A 16,265-nucleotide genomic window follows, 5' to 3' on the forward strand; every position below is an offset into this window, starting at 1 on the left:
GGATGATGCAATGCCACTCGAAAATAATAAGCATATCATCAGTTAATTTTCACTTAAGAATACATTCTTTGCTAAAAAGTTACTTTGAGTTAAGGCTACATTTTTTGGTGGTTTAATGGAAAGTCAAAGCAAATGTATCCAGTCTGAGATTCATTTGGCTCAGACATTTAGAAAAATGAGTTCATGTTATTGAAAATATTTGTGAGCAAAACCATGCAGGCGAATGCTCTGAGACAGCAACTATTAATTCATTTAAATAAGCAATCTGTGGAGAATAAACTTTATAGCCATTAACGCCAATGGTCACATTGATGGTCTGGCTGCTGACCCCCTGCTAGAGTGTCCAATTATACCCATGAAATGAACTGTGGTTTGCTTATGTCCTTCAGGCTTGTGTTGTTTCAACCCAACAGTGTCATAATTCTCAGGCAGAAAGTATTTTGGATATAGGGTAGTTTTGTTGGATATTTTTCATACCAGATCTTTAGGGAGAAGTCTGAATGCTCACTCTTTCATTGTTCTGTGGTGCCAATAAATCTATTTGATATTGCCCCAAATGTTGCAAATCGTCTGTTTTTCGTCCATTCTTGTGCTCTGTCGTTCTAGCAGACATCAATAATTTACATTTAGTTGTGCTTTTGCATTTTAGTGAGGCATTGCTAAAAATTGCTCTTTTTGGGTCAGAATTTTTTTTTAAGTTACTGATCTGAGCTTTGATGTATGCTATTTCATACTTTTAAGATTCTTGTGTTTTCTGACTGTTAAGCATGACGTTGTTCTTCAAAGATTTTAGTTTTTCCATTTATATACATTTAGCTTCATAAGGCAGGGGTTCTGCTTTTTGTCACACTCGAGGCCTTTATTTGAAAGTGGACTGACAGGAAATGGGGTTGAGGGAGAGGGACATGCGGCATAGGACCAAGGTCCAAGACTCAAACCTGGGACGGCCTCGTCGAGGACCGAGGCCTCCGTACATGGGCCGCATGCTCTACCCCTGCACCGCCACCACGCCTGCATAAGGGTTCTGCTTTATTTTGGGCATTCTAATTTGTAGAGCACCATAATTGGAAAAATATCGGTGCTAAATACTAAAAAACATCCCCATTTTGATTATATTTACTTGAAAGGCACCATGGATAAACACACATAATGTTTATATTCACCCAGAATCCGTTGTCATGATTTTTCTACTTGTGTTTCTCTGCAGTTGCTACCCACCCTTGACATATACACCTGGACAGAGGAACATGTGGTCAGTATCACTGATTTTTGTACCTAAATATATTATTTATCAGCTGAAGCTAATGCAACACCTGTTTTGACTTTACAGTATTTCTGGATGCAGCAGTTATTTGGTGCAGGTTTGTTCCTTTCCTTTGTCTAAATAGTCCCAGACCGAGCATTTCAGACGTGTACCTCTATATTGACTCTTTGCTCATTCATGTTAGGAAGTGATATGTGTGGAATGCAGCTTTACGCCGACCTATTTAAAGAAAACCACATCACCGGGAAGAGGTTGCTGCTGCTCACAGAGAGCGACATGCGGGACATGGGAGTCAAGTCCAAAGGCCACGTCATGCACCTTAAGGCAGGAAGCTCTTTACAACTTGATCACCTATGTAAAGGATAAGTTCAAAGCCTACTGATAGTTGTAATTACTGTAAACTCAAAAGGATTTTCCTCCTAACAGGCGGAGATTGAAAAGTTAGCCAATGATTACCTGGGGATACTGCACTTCCCACCACTGCTGAAGGTATGGAGTTCCTTCTTTTTTATTGCAAGTTTTATTAGTCTTCACTAGCTATGTTTGCATGCGCAAAATTTCACGATCCAATTGAAATGGATTCGGATTTTAAAAAACAAAAAAATTATCGGATCTACCATTTATACGGGCACACAATCAATTAATATGATCATAATGTGCGTTTATATAAACCTGACTTTATTCAGAATAGAACCACTCTGACATGCGCAGTTATCAAATGCCCCTAAAAAAACTAAAAAAAAATTAAAAAGACAGAATAAGTACTTTCGTCTTTGCTGAACAACAAAAAATAGCACACAGAGTAGTAGCGTACGAGCCCAGGCTGGAATTGCACCAGGTTCTAATTATGGTTGAAACATTACTGAATAATTAATAATTTTAAGATCCTTATGCTTCTAAGGTTGTATTGAAAACAGAGAAAGTTTCGCCTCCTGATATAAGGTATAGCCACTCAAAGCAGAAATAAGTCTTGTTGATGAGGGACATGCATGCGCACTCAGGTCAGCTTGCCACATTCAAAATGTAAAATAAGTGTTTACATGTATGTCGATCGGATTATCAGTCGGCATAAACCACCCCTTTCATTCGGATGTAATTTCATTCCGATTAACTTAATCTGATCACAATATTCTTTTTGATTCTGATCGGCTGTTTTATTCTGATTACTTTTGTTCATGTAAACTTAGCTAGTGAGAGATGCACCAATCAGATTGCGTGGCTGTTCTCCTGTTTGCCTGAAGCCCCAAGTCGATAATACCGATTTTAGCCGATTCCGTTCACAGTCTGAATGATCTGTCAAGACAATTGAAGCGTCACTGACTGCATTAAACATTTGCGAGTGTGACAGTTGAGGGGAAACAAGCAATAGTTGTTGCTGGAAATGGACCATGATGTTATTTACTGACTGCCCATTAACCCTTTAGAAGCAACAACGGCAGAAGTGGAAGAAAATAGCAAACAAACAAAAATCGGCTCCCACAAATTTGTTTGTGACATCAGGTTTTACAGGTTTGCATCTTTCTCACATACAGATTTTTATGCCAACATGTTCTTACAACCTGGTGCAGACTTTGCCTAAATCGGATTTGTAGGTAAAAATTTGTCGTCAGCTTTAGTGATTGGCCTGGTTAGTGCAGCTAGCAAAGCAAAACAAACTGAGAATGTAAATGTTTAATGTAATGCTAATTTCAAAAATTTTGACAACATTTCCAAACCTAGCACGATCCATAACAGAGACATTTAAAGTTTCAAATGATAAAAAATAGCAATGTTGCTATTTTTCCTTTAGCCTTCCTGTTATCTGCTGGAAGTCTTGCTCTCTTTTGCTCTTTCGCAGAAATGCACCACAGACATTTATCAACATGGTGTAAAAATTCCTTCTTGCATCTCTGTTTCCTCTTGACTTCATTTTAAACACCTCAGTGATGCTGGGAATAGCTAGCTTTGAGTATGTTTTCTTCTGTAACAACTTCCACATCAAATGCTTATTTTACTGCAACCTGGTAGCGCTTAGTGTTTATTTAGGGCGTCATATTTTTTTGGGCCGGTCAGGTGGCTAATTGACCGGAACGTTGTCTGTTTTCAGTCAACAGCTGATTTCTTGGTGTATCTCTGTTTTCTGCTCCTATTTTGGTTCATTATTGTTGTTTTTTTGTTGTTTTTTTTTCTTCCTGTAAGGATGAGCTGGAAAAGGAGGTAGAACAGAGTAAAACCGTCAATCTGGAGCTGGTGTTTGGGTACCACTGGAAACCAGGAAGAGGAAAGTCTGTAAGTTTGTGCAGAAACACACTGACTTCAACGTGTTCTGCAGCTGGGAGCGTCTGGTGCAGCTCCTTATTGGCTGTGTGAAACCGACAATTAATGAATACCACACACAGATGCTGAGCTGACTTTGAACGTTTGGGTAATAATAATGGATACTTTCCTCAGCCCGCTTGCTGCTGGAGCTGTTTGTTCTGAAGATGCATGACGGCGGCCTGTTAAACTGGCCATTGAGGGCATCACTAGACATGTATTAAACCAGACAAATAAACATTTCACTCTCAGCCTTGTACCACATCCACCTCGACTCGCTCGCAGCCCCTTTGTTGGGGTGTGAAACCGTGGAGAAAGGGGCGCTCTTCACTTGCTGTTTGAATTTAATCAAAAATAGCCCATTTAGCCAGAAGTCATTTTCCTTTAAAAGGCAAACGTTATTTAATCTTTCAGCTGTTCATTGTCCCATCATAAATAGTCCTCTTTCAGTGTGTTCGGCGGGGCTGAAACGAGCCTGCTAATTGCCTCCCATTTCTTCTGACATGTGGTGGTTTAGTGGGTAGAAAACACAGCGGGGAGAAGGAAACAGGAGGCTGAGAAAATGAGAGCTAATTATTTTCCCCTGCCTGGTGTCAGGTTCCGTGTCAGCCTTGTTTTTACAAACTGGAAGGTTTTTTTGCACTAAATAAAACAAACCCGCGCTGCATTTTTTTTTTTTTTTCCTATGCCCCTCTTTGCTGGCGATGTCATGGAAGCAGCTGCACTTCTCAAAGACAAAATGAGAGCCTGCGATTGTGCGGCCACCATCTGACAGCCACTGAGGGTCCCCTACTAATGAGGATATCACCGTGCAGCCAAGTGAAAGGTGCTGAATTATGTATGAGTTGTCATTAGACGCACTTGGGTCCTAGGCATCATTACCAGACATTGTTTCTGCTGGAGTGATTAGACTAGCATGGACCAGGGAAGCCCCCGGTGCGACTGTCCAGGGCCGACGCCGGGGCCAGCGCGGGGGCCACTGGTGTGTTTCTGAGCCAGCGGCTCGCCGAGGCTCGCGCTTTGAGCCGTTTTCCAGCCCCTGGGGACGATGAAGGAGAGGTCGAAGGCTCCTCAGACGAGTGTGTTAGCACCACTCCTCTGATGTCTCTCTCTGTGATCTCGACACAATGAAATGGCCCGAGCCGTGAACCCAGCATGGCTAAGCGGTGACCTGTGGGCTCCGCGGCCGGCTCTTTAGGATCGGGAGGATTCATTACTGCGATGTCAGCATTCAGCATGCAGAAAGAGAGGACATGGCAGGCACACTGATTTGTGCCCGGATAGGATGATGTATGTAAGCTGCAGCAGTCCCTGGGAAACAAAAAGAGTCTCTTCCATGCAAGAAATCAACCTTCACTGAACAATTATTCCTGGGTTGTTGTTTTTTCTTAAACATTAGTTTACTTGATAAGCTTTGTAATCGTAGTTTAGAAAAAGATGTTACTATAATGCAGCATTGGGCAATTGGAAATGGTTTCAGATCCACAAATCCCGTCTTTTGTGCACTTAAAAGTTTTCTGTGTCTCACTGTGTATATGAGGCTTTGTAAGCCATAAACTGCCACTGCAGTTAACTACCTGTAGGTTGTGCTGTTGATTTATGTTCAAGAGGAGGTAATTTCCTGCCTAACATAATGGTGTAATTAGAAACTTTGTCATGCATGTGAGGCAGAGGTACATTATCTCCCCGTTACCTCTTTTCTTTCCAGGACTGCAAATGGAAAATGTACATGGAGCTTGATGGAGATGAGGTTGCCGTAACCTACATCAAAGATGTCATCTTTAATGCCAACAGGCCGGATGTGGAAGTCCTGCGGATGACTAAGGTGAGAACAGGGAAGAAAAAAAAATTAGCATCCTTCTTCCCTGTGTTTAGATTTCTAAATGTTTTTACCTAAAAGATGTTGGTCGGGTTTCTCAGTCATCTAGGTCACAGTGCTCCTCTTTGTTAATTCAAAAGGCTTCACAAAACTCTGAAACTCCCCACAAGGAAACCTTTTGCATGAGCTGATACATTTCCTGAAGAAGTTAAAAGGAAATTCAGTCTTTATTGAAAAACGTTCAGTCTGTTGTTAACTACAAACCTTAATGTATTTCCTGGATTTCTTTGTAAAACCGCCTTTTGCTGCTGTAACAGCTGCAATTATTTGGGGTTCTAAAAAAATTAAGATCTTTGCTTATTCTTCTTTGCTTCTTACCATACATCATCTACATCATCAATCAGGTTTCGGTCTGGGCTTTGACTGGGCCAATCTAACACATGAACATGCTTTAATATAAGCAATTCTATTCTAACTACAGCTTTATGTGTGGAATCTGGCTCCCAATCAACCTTTGGCAACTTGACCAGCAACGCAGCATTATCCTGCCTCCACCGTGTCTCAGAGCAGGGATGCTGTGTACAGGGTGAAGTGTAATGTTAGTCGCCTACCGAACAGCGTTTTTGCACGTAAGGCAGAAAGTTGCCTTTTGCTGTTATCTGACCGGAACACCGTCTTCCACAGAAGACATCCTATGATTTTGACACTAACAGTTGTGATATCGACCGATTCACCAACCTGTGCTGTGGATCTCTGAACTTCCTCTAGAGTTACCAAAGGTTTCTTGGTAGTTTGCTGTGTAGTAATTGTCGTTTCCGTTTTAGTTTGTGGGTTGAACAATGCTCCATGAAATGTTCAAAGCTTGGAATATTGGTTTGTAACCTAACCTGGCTGTTAAGGAGTGATACATTTACTGTAGAATCAATCTAAATCATTCTCATTTGTCACCTGGGATGGAAGTAACATTCCCTGTAAACAATCGGTCCTCTCCAGCAACAATGTCTTTGTCAGGTTTTTCTCCTTTCAAACATAGAGGTACCGTCTGGAACTACTTCAGTGCAGTGTGTAGCCCCTGTTTACTTCCTGGTTCCTCAGCTCCCAGAGTTCCCAAGTGATATTTTATCTTAGTAAAAGAGCAGCAGTCTGCCAACATGGACACCAATAAGAGAAGTGGACCAGAAATAGAACAGAATAAACCACCATAAACCTATCCTGTAGAAGTAAAAATTCAGTGGAGTTTCGCAGCTGCAGGACGGTTGGGTAAATGGCGGGTCTCCGTGAAAGGCATTGTGTATGTGTTGTTGTGTTTTTAGCCACTAGTTGTCATTGTTACTTATTGTTCCTTTAAACCGCTCCATAACTGTGTCCACTTAATGAAAAAGTTCAAAGAGCATGAACACTTTTGCAAGGCACTGTAAATTAACCTGTAAGGCGGACGCAACAATCAAAGGTTTAACTTTTTATCTGTATGTCGTCTTGCAGCCACCGTTTCTGATGGACAAATGGATCGTTGGATTAGAACAGAACCAGAAAATAGACTTCACAGTCAATTACGAGGCGAGTCATTTCAGCACTTGTGAGAAAACAAAATCTACAGCCACAGATTCCTTTGTTGCAGCTAAAAGCAATTAACTGAATACTTTTCTTTTCCTTGTATTGTTTAAATTTATGATTCATCAGAATGATGTCAAGTCACCAAAGTCGACCAGACACAGCAGCCTGTTAGTGTGGACCCACAGTGGCGGACAAGATGAGATAAAAAACGTGGAGCTGGTCATTGAAATGGCTCCAGTTACCCCAAACCCCAGAGACAGAGACAACTGTAGTAAGTGTTTCTTCCACTTTAAAAGGTATTCTGTTGTTTTACCTAATTTATATATTCAAAATGCATATTGTGTATATCTTCCATTTAAGATTTTGACCTTGCATGGATGAACAATGTACGGCATAAGCACATGGTGACCCAGAAGTCGCAGCCTAAGACGGACCGCCTGAACAGCTCGGACGCCCGCACGCTGCCTCAGTTCCTCTCTGCGCACGAAAGCCAAGCGTCTTCTTACGCCGCCGCTGTGCGCCGCTCTCCAAACCACCTCCGCGGCACTCCCTGGAGCGACTCTCGCTGCTCGTCGCCGACCGGCAGCCTGTCGGCCAAACTGTCGCCGCTCCGCCTCGGGTCAAAGGGGAGCAGTCCCTCCAGCACTACATCGGAGAGCACATCGGAGCGCCCGCGCAGCGCCGGAGCCATGTACGACCACCGCAGGAACAACTACTTTGACAAGACGTCGGCAGGGGGAGGGGGGCAGGGGAGGGGGCATGGGTGGACCCACAACAGAGGAGGCAATAAGGGCGGAAAAGGCTCACGGCAGCCGGGGAGGCCACGATCAAATAGTTACAGCGTCATGCCACAGAGCCACCCACCTCTGATACCGGGTATACTGTCTGTGACAAGAAGCCCCAGTGAGGAAAAAGGGGGAAAAGTCAGCGATGGAGGCTGGATCAAAGTAGAGCGACACAAAAAGTCACAGCGTCAGGACAATAAACCGGTCAGAGGTCGAGCGAGGAGAGAAGGAAGGGGAGGACGTGGCGCTGGAGGAAGACCCTAATGTGGATCACGTATGAGCTGACGGCTCCTATCAGAACATGACATGCATGTTGGGAGGGAACCATCATGAGGTGTGGGGTGTATCAGTGAAGCGTCGACTTCTTTCACATGTCCCTTTTTAGAATAAAATCAGAGTCCGTGTGCCCATAATGTATTTATTATTACACAAAAATAGATTGTTCTGTCTTTTATTCATTTTATTTCATGGGCTGAATAGAAGATGATCTCAACTGATATACTATTCCAAGAGGAGTATTTATAACTGTTGTTTTATGCAAATAGCAGCAAAATACCAAAATAAAATAAAAACTTTTTTTTTTTTTTAGTTTCTTGTGTGGCATGTCTCTTTGTCTATATCTTTCATTTTTAACATACCCAAGGTTGTGCAAAGGTTTTTAAATGACCCTCAGTATCTTCATAACTGGTTTCCAACAAGTCAGACCATCTAATTATTCGAATATATAATATAATAGCTACGTAATGTGTCAACGCAACCTAAAGGGCAGTTTGCCAAGGCCAAACACTCATGGTGGTAGGAGGACAGGATGACTACTGGGAATCAAACCCAAAACCTTGTTGCTATGAATCAAAAGTGCTTACAACTGCACTACCGTATAGTCTAGAATGGATAATGGAGAAAAAAGAAATCTCGTACTGTCCTAACGTCAAATAGAAATACAGCCTATCTCAGTTGACTTCATGACTGATTCTTTGGTCAAAGTGTGAATGTTGCACATGGCGAACACTAACTTGCTCTAGCTACTTATGAGGTAAGAGGCTAATTCCTTCAGAGAACAATCATCTGATATTAACATGAAATGGCAACATCAAATTATCCCTTGCTTCATCCTGTGGAAACATATGACTGCACATAAATTACCCATGGGCTCTTAAAGACATTAAAACAAGACTTTCCACCACCTTTGGATGGTCTGTTATATTTTAAACTGCAGGATTTTGTTCTTTTGAAATTATGTTTTCAATCATTACTTTCTCCTTGTCCGTTGGGTGCTTTTTTTTTTTTTTACTTCATTGCAAGGTACTGTGGCTTTTCAAATCTTTCAAAAAATGTTGAAATGTCACAAGAAAGTTTTGTTTACAGTACCTCATAATAAATATTTTTTCCAAACATGTTTTTAAAAGAATAGTGGATCAGTTGGTAGCTCTGTTGCCTGGGTTCAGATGCTGGCCAGGGGTCTTTCTCCATGGACAATGTTCTCCCTGTGCATGCATGGGTTCTCTCTGGGTACTCTGGCGTCCTCTCACAGTCTAAAAATGTGACTGGTAGGTTAATTTGTCCTAAATGGATGTTAAGTTTGATTATGTGTATGATTGTCCTATGTGTTGAAGGCCAAGCAGGCAATTGATGGAGAGATTTAGAATGACATTAAAGACAAATGGTTACCATTGGCAAATGGCTAAGGGAGGCCTTTGGCCATGAGGAAATTTGAAGTTAATTGAAGTCTGATTAAATAGAATTAAATATGGTGTCTTGATGTTTGTAAGCCTTTATTCTGTTGATTATTTCTGGTAAAGGCTAATGAAAACATGCCAATTAAAATCATACTATTATATCGGGCCAATAAAAGCTTTCTTAATTCAGAAATGTGAGCTTATTGAAAAACATGTTTAAAACCTGCTAAAAGGTTATTTTCAAAAGGTACTTTTAATCTGAGAAACGAGCCTCATTGGAATGCATAACGTTATGTGTAAATATATTATATATATATATATATATATATATATATATATATATATATATATATATATATATATATATATAAAGGTGTCAGAACCACAATAAATGTGATTTGCCTGTATCAAAGTGTTCCGATAACGTGATACAGCTTAATTAAAAGTTGGGTTAAACTTTAGCTGTTTATATAACCATTGATAATACGTAAATACATTTACATCTATGTTGTAAATCATTCCTTATTTATTTTTTTCTAAATAATAAAGCTGATAAAGTTGATTCTGATTTTGATGCTTCATTACTCAATTTCTGCTAACGATAAGAAAGCAAATTTCATCATTTGTGCTCAAATCATGTTACCTTCCTTGTTTTCATAAAAGCCATACCTTTCTCTCATCTCCACATTTTATTTTTAATGTGGTGTTTAAAGTGACATCACAGGTCTTGCGTGTTAGTCAGCTTTAACCTTTTAAGAACTCGGAATATTTGTCCAAAGTTAGGCCTTTACACACCTAAATTAGAGCTGAAAAATATATAGTTACAATTCAAACATAATTGTTTGATCAGCTGTAAACCTTATTTGCAGATTCACCAAGAGAAAGAAAACTATATGTTTGAAGAGAAACTGATCATTTCTAGGTATCGAAAATCCCATGTTTATATTTAAATGTTCAAGACTTATGAGGTTTAACAACAGGAAGTCATATTTACTGTTTTGAAAAAAAATAATTTAATCGTTCTATAATGATATATGAAGGGAGTGTAAACATAAAGACAGCGCACTATATCCGACATAGTGTCCTGACAGAACCCTGGAGTTTTTTTTTTTTTTTTTTTTTTTTTTGCAACATATAGAACTGAAACCTGATAAGAATTTGGAAGATTTACAAGATTTTACGCGCCTTGTATGCAAATCGAGCAATGAAATGTTCGCGCCACTGCCAAGAACGCGGAAGATGCGTAACAAACACGGCGGTCAAACGTATTCATCCGAGATCTGTCGGTATTTAAACAAACACCAAACACAAATAAACAATACATTTGAACAGGAAGTCCCGGTTCGACGTTAAAGTTGAACAGATGCGTCGTTTAATGCCGGTAAACGCTCGCAGGTCGTTTCTACGCAGCTGTCAGGACCTTCCGGTGGCGCGGGAAATGAACGGAGTTTGGCGGCGCGCAGCTGCAGGTCCTGCTTTGTTCGCTGCAGAGCTGCTGCACGGTGACTTTCTCCACGGCACCCCATCTAAAGGAAGAAGAAAACATGCCGCTCACCCGCTCCAAGGTAACACGACCAGTCTGACGTTTTAATTATTTTTTTAAATCACGCTTTACTCTATTACTTTCATGCTTTTGCACCGTGTCACCGGCCAGAAACAGATTTCACACAACTTGAAATACTTTCCGCCATGTTTAGAGTTAACAGTTTTTTTTTTTTTTTTTGGTATTAAAACATTTTTTTCTTTACACGTTGCACTTTAGCTTTTTGCATGGTTTATTGTGACTAAGAACGAAGTGTTAGATGCATATTTGTTACTAACGATCGTTTGGTTTAGTTTGAACTTTGTGCTCAGGGGTGTGTCCCACAAACTTCCCTGCACTATGTTGTGCAAATGAGTAATTAATCCGTAGATTCCTGGAGATTAGCATGTATTTAAAATCTCCTTTGGAGCATTTATGTTCTGATTTTTATAAGATCTGGATTGAATTTACTACATGATTCCAAGATGTCTTACTTTAATATTATAATTTATAATTCAAAGAAACATAAAGTATTTTGCAGAGCTTGAAATTTTGTTTCATCCATATTAAAGTCACTGTGTTTAAAAAAAGAGAACCTTGTCTGACTGCATGGTTTGTTCTCTTAACCCCATGTAGAAACTGGTTGCCCAGTCTCCGTCCACGAGAATGAGCCTGAGGAGCTTCCGTAGTGTCCCGCTGGTTCCCATGGAGACCTCGTCCTCCTCCTCTGATGACAGCTGCGACAGCTTCGGCTCTGACGGAGGGTTTGCGAATACGGTAAACGATCGAATGCACAGTTCGATAATATCTGGCTGCAGTCTTGCCAAGCGGCTGCCGTCATGTCGGCTGATGCTTTTCTCCGACTGTAGAGGAGAAGCCTGAAGGAGACGAGGAGGACCCCAGAGAAACCGAAAAGGTTCGAGGCCACGCCGGAGGAGGACACATGCAGCGGCTTTGAGGAGAATTTGATCAGCAGGCAAATCAAAGCCATGGTAGGATATGCAGAGATTGTAAAACAGCTAGACGCAGCCTGTTGGTTTCTGTTGGTTATAAATAGTTTTTTTTTTTTTTTCCCCTCATAGAAAGTTGACAGTGAGGCTCCAAGACATGGCCGCAGGTCCAATGTCCTAAAAGTTGCCATGACGTTCCCCAACAAGAAGACGGGCAGTAAGAGGCCTGCGTCTGAACCTCTGCCTCAGCCCAACGTGCAGGACTCTGACTCCGAGGAGGAGAACATCATGAGCAAGAGAGCTCTGAATATCAAGGAGAACAAAGAAATGGTGAGAACCGTCACAATAATTCTTCCACCCAGAGCTGCACAGATCGCTCTTTGTGGCCGATTTCCGATCGTTGGTTTTTGTAAAGCTCTGACCTGCCTATTCCAGTTCTAGCATATTTTTCAGCACTATTCCTTTATTCATTTTGAATATGTAACAACATGTACATAACGGGAAAAGAGTAGAACAATAAATGATGTGACATTCTAAAAAAGATTGGCAGACATATACAGGGACTGGGTGTGTGTGTGTGAATGTGTGTGTGTGTGTGGGTGGGTGGGTGGGTATAAACGTTGATCCTTAACTTAAACTCTGAAAGGCTGACAACATTCCCAGATGCAGCGTGTTTCATACTGCGGACAAACCAGAGCTCCATCCCTGTACTTTATTTAGCCTTCCTGTTACATGCCAAAAGTCTTGCTCTCTCCTGCAGCCTGCATGAACATCTCTCAACGTGTCAGAGAGATGACTCCTTACTACACTGAAAAAAGGGAACTAAAAGTAAGTGAAATTTTCTTGAAATTAGTGTATTTTTCCTTGATTTGAGGAGCTAAATAAGACTATTTGCCAATGGAATGAGTATTTCTACACCTAAAATAAGATAATTATATTTACTGCACTTGAAAAAGGATGATGGAGATGAATTGTTCCTATTTTAAGTGCAAAAATCTCATTCTATTGGCAAATAGTCTTATTTACCTGCTCTAAGCAAGGCAAAATACACTAATTTCAAGAAAATTTCACTTACTTTTTTTTGTAATACTGAGAATGGCTCACAATGAGTCGTCTTCACTAGTAACATGACTGTTATACTATAACCTGATCTTAGATAGGAGAGGCGTGGTGTATTTTCCTAACTAGCTGGTCATAATCGGGGCCGGTAAAAATAAAAATCAGCACCTCTTGTTTGCTTGATATCACATCTCTATGTGACAGTAATAAACATCTGTGATTGATTTATTTTCAGCTTGCAAAGCTTTTAGCAGAACTGAACAAAGTACCCGGACTCCTTCCAGGAAAACGGATGGCGAAGCCAGCTTCGACCCCGGTAACGCATGACTCTGAGTGAATTCACTCTCTGAGTACGAATTTACTGTTCTGCATTGATTTGACTTTTATTTTTCCTTCAGATGAGACAGAGGCCTCAGGGGTCGCCATCCACAGGCTTCGTTATGCGGAGATGCTCAGATCGGTTGTCCCCGCCCCGCACTCGGTCCCAGGGTCCCGTTGAAGGCCGCCAGCTGAGGAGGCGGACTTCCAGCCCGCCTCCTGAGGAGGACGCCAGCGACAAGTTCAGCCTGGTTAGAAAAAGCCCCTACTACAAGGAAGTGGACGAACCTGTAAGTCTTAACGATGAGCGCCACTAAACCACGCCCCCCGGCGTAGCATCGGTAGGTTTGTGATGACGCCGGATTTCCTTCACAGCTGCGTCGCCGATCCTTCACCAAGGCCATCCCTCACGTGGTGCGGCCCGTGGAGGACGTCACCGAGTGGGAGCTGCAGAGGATCTGCTACAACGTCCGAGAGAAAGTGTACAACAGCGCCACTGTGAGTCCTGCATCACCGGGGCCGCTAGAACCGGTCGGTGCCGGTGCGGCTCTGCGACCGAGTTACTATCGTTTCTCCTTCCCTTTTTCCAGGGCTCCACCTGCCACCAGTGCCGACAGAAGACCACCGACACCAAAACCAATTGCCGTAACCCAGAATGCATGGGGGTGAGGGGCCAGTTCTGCGGCCCGTGCCTCCGTAACCGCTACGGAGAGGAGGTCCGGGATGCTCTGCTGGATCCGGTAAGCACCCGAGGCGTTTGGGACCGCGGTCGCTGTTCGTCACGCGCGTGTTGATGAATGACTCTGGTGATTGTTGCAGGAGTGGCAGTGCCCGCCGTGCAGAGGGATCTGCAACTGCAGCTTCTGTCGGGCCAGAGAAGGCCGCTGTGCCACCGGCGTGCTGGTCTACCTGGCTAAATACCACGGCTTTGATAACGTGCACGCCTACCTGAAAAAGTGAGGAGCGCTTTAAATTGATCTGTACTTTCCTACAGATGCCCCTAATCGAGGGTGTGTTGTTAAATGTCCATCTGTTTGTGTTTAAGCTTTGATATTTCTGCCTTTTTTTATTTTTATTCAACAACAGTAATATAAGGAGATATAATAATAGCAGTGAGCATGTATTTTTCTCCTCTTCCTGCCACAAGTGCTGATTATATACATTAGGAGGAGATGCGACGTCACTTGTTTGAGACATACACTATGCAGCCAAAAAGGGACAAGAGGGATTTTGATTACTTTATACCGCCACTTTTATCGTAATCTCAAAGTATCACAGAATATCGTGACTAAATTTGTACCTCCATCTCCCCCATCTCTACTGCAGACATCCAGAATCATTAAGTTCACTTTGACGGGGGTTGAAAACTCAAGTAGATAAAATGGAGCAATTTTGCTGGAAATGTGTTCACCCTTCCTGTTAGTTGCTGAAAGTCTCGCGCTCTCTCTCTCTCTTCTGCTGCCTGAATGAACAGCAGATGTATCAAGAAAAATTTTTTTTTCTTCTGCTTCCTCAGACGTCATTTCCTCATTGGTTCACTTTGAATCTTTCCTCAATGACGACTTCTAAACCAAAGAGTGTTGCCGACATTAGGGGCATTCACACAGCCCGACTTAAACGGTTCATCGCTGAGCATTTTATTTTATTTTTTTTTAAATTTTTATAATATTCTTCTGTTTTCCCTGCAGCTTGAAAAAGGAGCTGGAAGAAGACAGCAGCAAGTGAAAAGTGGAGGAGAATCTGCTGCGGATGTTCTTGACGAGCGACCAGTCGACGCATTACGTTGTTCAGTGTTTTGAAGCATTGCAATTGTTTCTGTTAAGGTTTTTTTAATCGTACTGGTTCTCCAACTTCTGAAGCTAACGTTTTTCAGCCACAGATTAAGACTGTTTTGTAAGCTACAACTGTGGAAATTGTAATAGTAATTGCCCAGGACTCAATCTGCAGTCTTATCTGTGATCAAATTAAATCGGTGCATACGTTGCCTTCCAGGCTTTAGACTGACCCTTTGTTTCAGATGTATTTGAAACGGCGTTAAATCGAATCAGCCTCTTCTGTGGCTTCAAATTGATGCTTGTGTTTTTACAAGTTGCTTTTTTATATTTGCTTGTTTTGAATAAAAGAAAGCCTTTTTTTTTCCTGCCTGTTGTTCTCCAAAATGTCCCAGGGATCCTCCCGCTGTAGGTTGGGGGGAGGAAAGGGCACATAGAGCGAGGTCCACTGCCTTCCTCCTCTAAACCGCGAGGCGCCGTGATAAACTGCAGCGCCCGGTTAAATATCCTTCATTAGATAACTGTCACTAATGGTGTGGAAACAATTAGCACACTCTAATGGGAATCTCATACCTGTAAATCACTTTCCCTTGTTAAGGCACGTTCTTGCTCCGCGCCAGCCTCCGCGGCTCATTTTCTGCTGCTCCAATTGTCGAGCAGAAATGGCTGAAGGTGCCACTGAAGTGCCGGCAGAGTTATAGGCTGCGTTTTTTCTGCTCGAGGCTCTGATCCTCCAAAGGAAATTAACCTTTTGTTCTGTTCATTGTTTAAACGTACTCCGTTTGACCTGTGGTTGGAGGACGCTCAATCGTATGATGCTGTTGCAAAAAAAAAAAAATGTGATCGGTTAAGATTTGTTTTTGTCTTTTGCTGTATTTGCAGGTGGTGGTCGTTATACTGGCGTGTTCTGTTTGCCAAACGCAAAAGGAAATGTGCTTTGCGCTCATTGTGTTTTATGTACATGTTCAATAAAGCGTTAATCGGTGCAGAATCGTGTCTGTGGTCGTCTCTCTATGACAGCGGCAGCTGTAATTACTGTTATTGAAACATTAAGAGAATCCAGGAGGATTATTCCTGGAGTTACTAAGGTGTTGTTGGCGAAGTCCTCCAACCCTTCAGGGTGAATCCTAGTAGAGCCGATGCCCTACAAACATCCGAGCAGCGAGGTCGGCTGTCAGCTGCCTGCACAAGCTTGAATGGCTCAGATAATCACCATTTACAGCAGCACGGTGCTGCATTAAGAGTAGAACA

At 42.1% G+C, this 16,265-nt stretch overlaps 2 protein-coding genes across 2 annotated transcripts in view; both read left to right on the plus strand.

Moving 5' to 3' along the window:
* Nucleotides 1-8,301, plus strand: part of zak (sterile alpha motif and leucine zipper containing kinase AZK) — a 38,219-nt gene extending 29,918 nt beyond the window's left edge. Inside the window, exons 12-20 of the mRNA XM_036139311.1 lie at nt 1,208-1,252; nt 1,331-1,361; nt 1,449-1,588; nt 1,691-1,753; nt 3,443-3,532; nt 5,268-5,384; nt 6,861-6,935; nt 7,059-7,203; nt 7,293-8,301. Coding sequence (XP_035995204.1) covers nt 1,208-1,252; nt 1,331-1,361; nt 1,449-1,588; nt 1,691-1,753; nt 3,443-3,532; nt 5,268-5,384; nt 6,861-6,935; nt 7,059-7,203; nt 7,293-7,981 — 1,395 coding nt within the window. The 3' untranslated portion in view covers nt 7,982-8,301. The remainder of the gene's footprint in view (nt 1-1,207; nt 1,253-1,330; nt 1,362-1,448; nt 1,589-1,690; nt 1,754-3,442; nt 3,533-5,267; nt 5,385-6,860; nt 6,936-7,058; nt 7,204-7,292) is intronic.
* Nucleotides 8,302-10,820: 2,519 nt separating this feature from the next.
* cdca7a (cell division cycle associated 7a) lies at nt 10,821-16,007 on the plus strand. Its single transcript, XM_021310279.2, has 10 exons — nt 10,821-10,958; nt 11,552-11,692; nt 11,785-11,907; nt 11,998-12,195; nt 13,160-13,240; nt 13,323-13,532; nt 13,618-13,740; nt 13,833-13,982; nt 14,062-14,198; nt 14,931-16,007. The coding sequence occupies exons 1-10, from the start codon at nt 10,938-10,940 to the stop codon at nt 14,965-14,967; spliced, it is 1,221 nt and encodes a 406-aa protein (XP_021165954.2). The 5' UTR covers nt 10,821-10,937; the 3' UTR covers nt 14,968-16,007.
* Nucleotides 16,008-16,265: the final 258 nt, after the last annotated feature.

The sequence above is a fragment of the Fundulus heteroclitus genome, chromosome 7, assembly GCF_011125445.2.
Source record: "Fundulus heteroclitus isolate FHET01 chromosome 7, MU-UCD_Fhet_4.1, whole genome shotgun sequence".
Taxonomy (NCBI): domain Eukaryota; kingdom Metazoa; phylum Chordata; class Actinopteri; order Cyprinodontiformes; family Fundulidae; genus Fundulus; species Fundulus heteroclitus.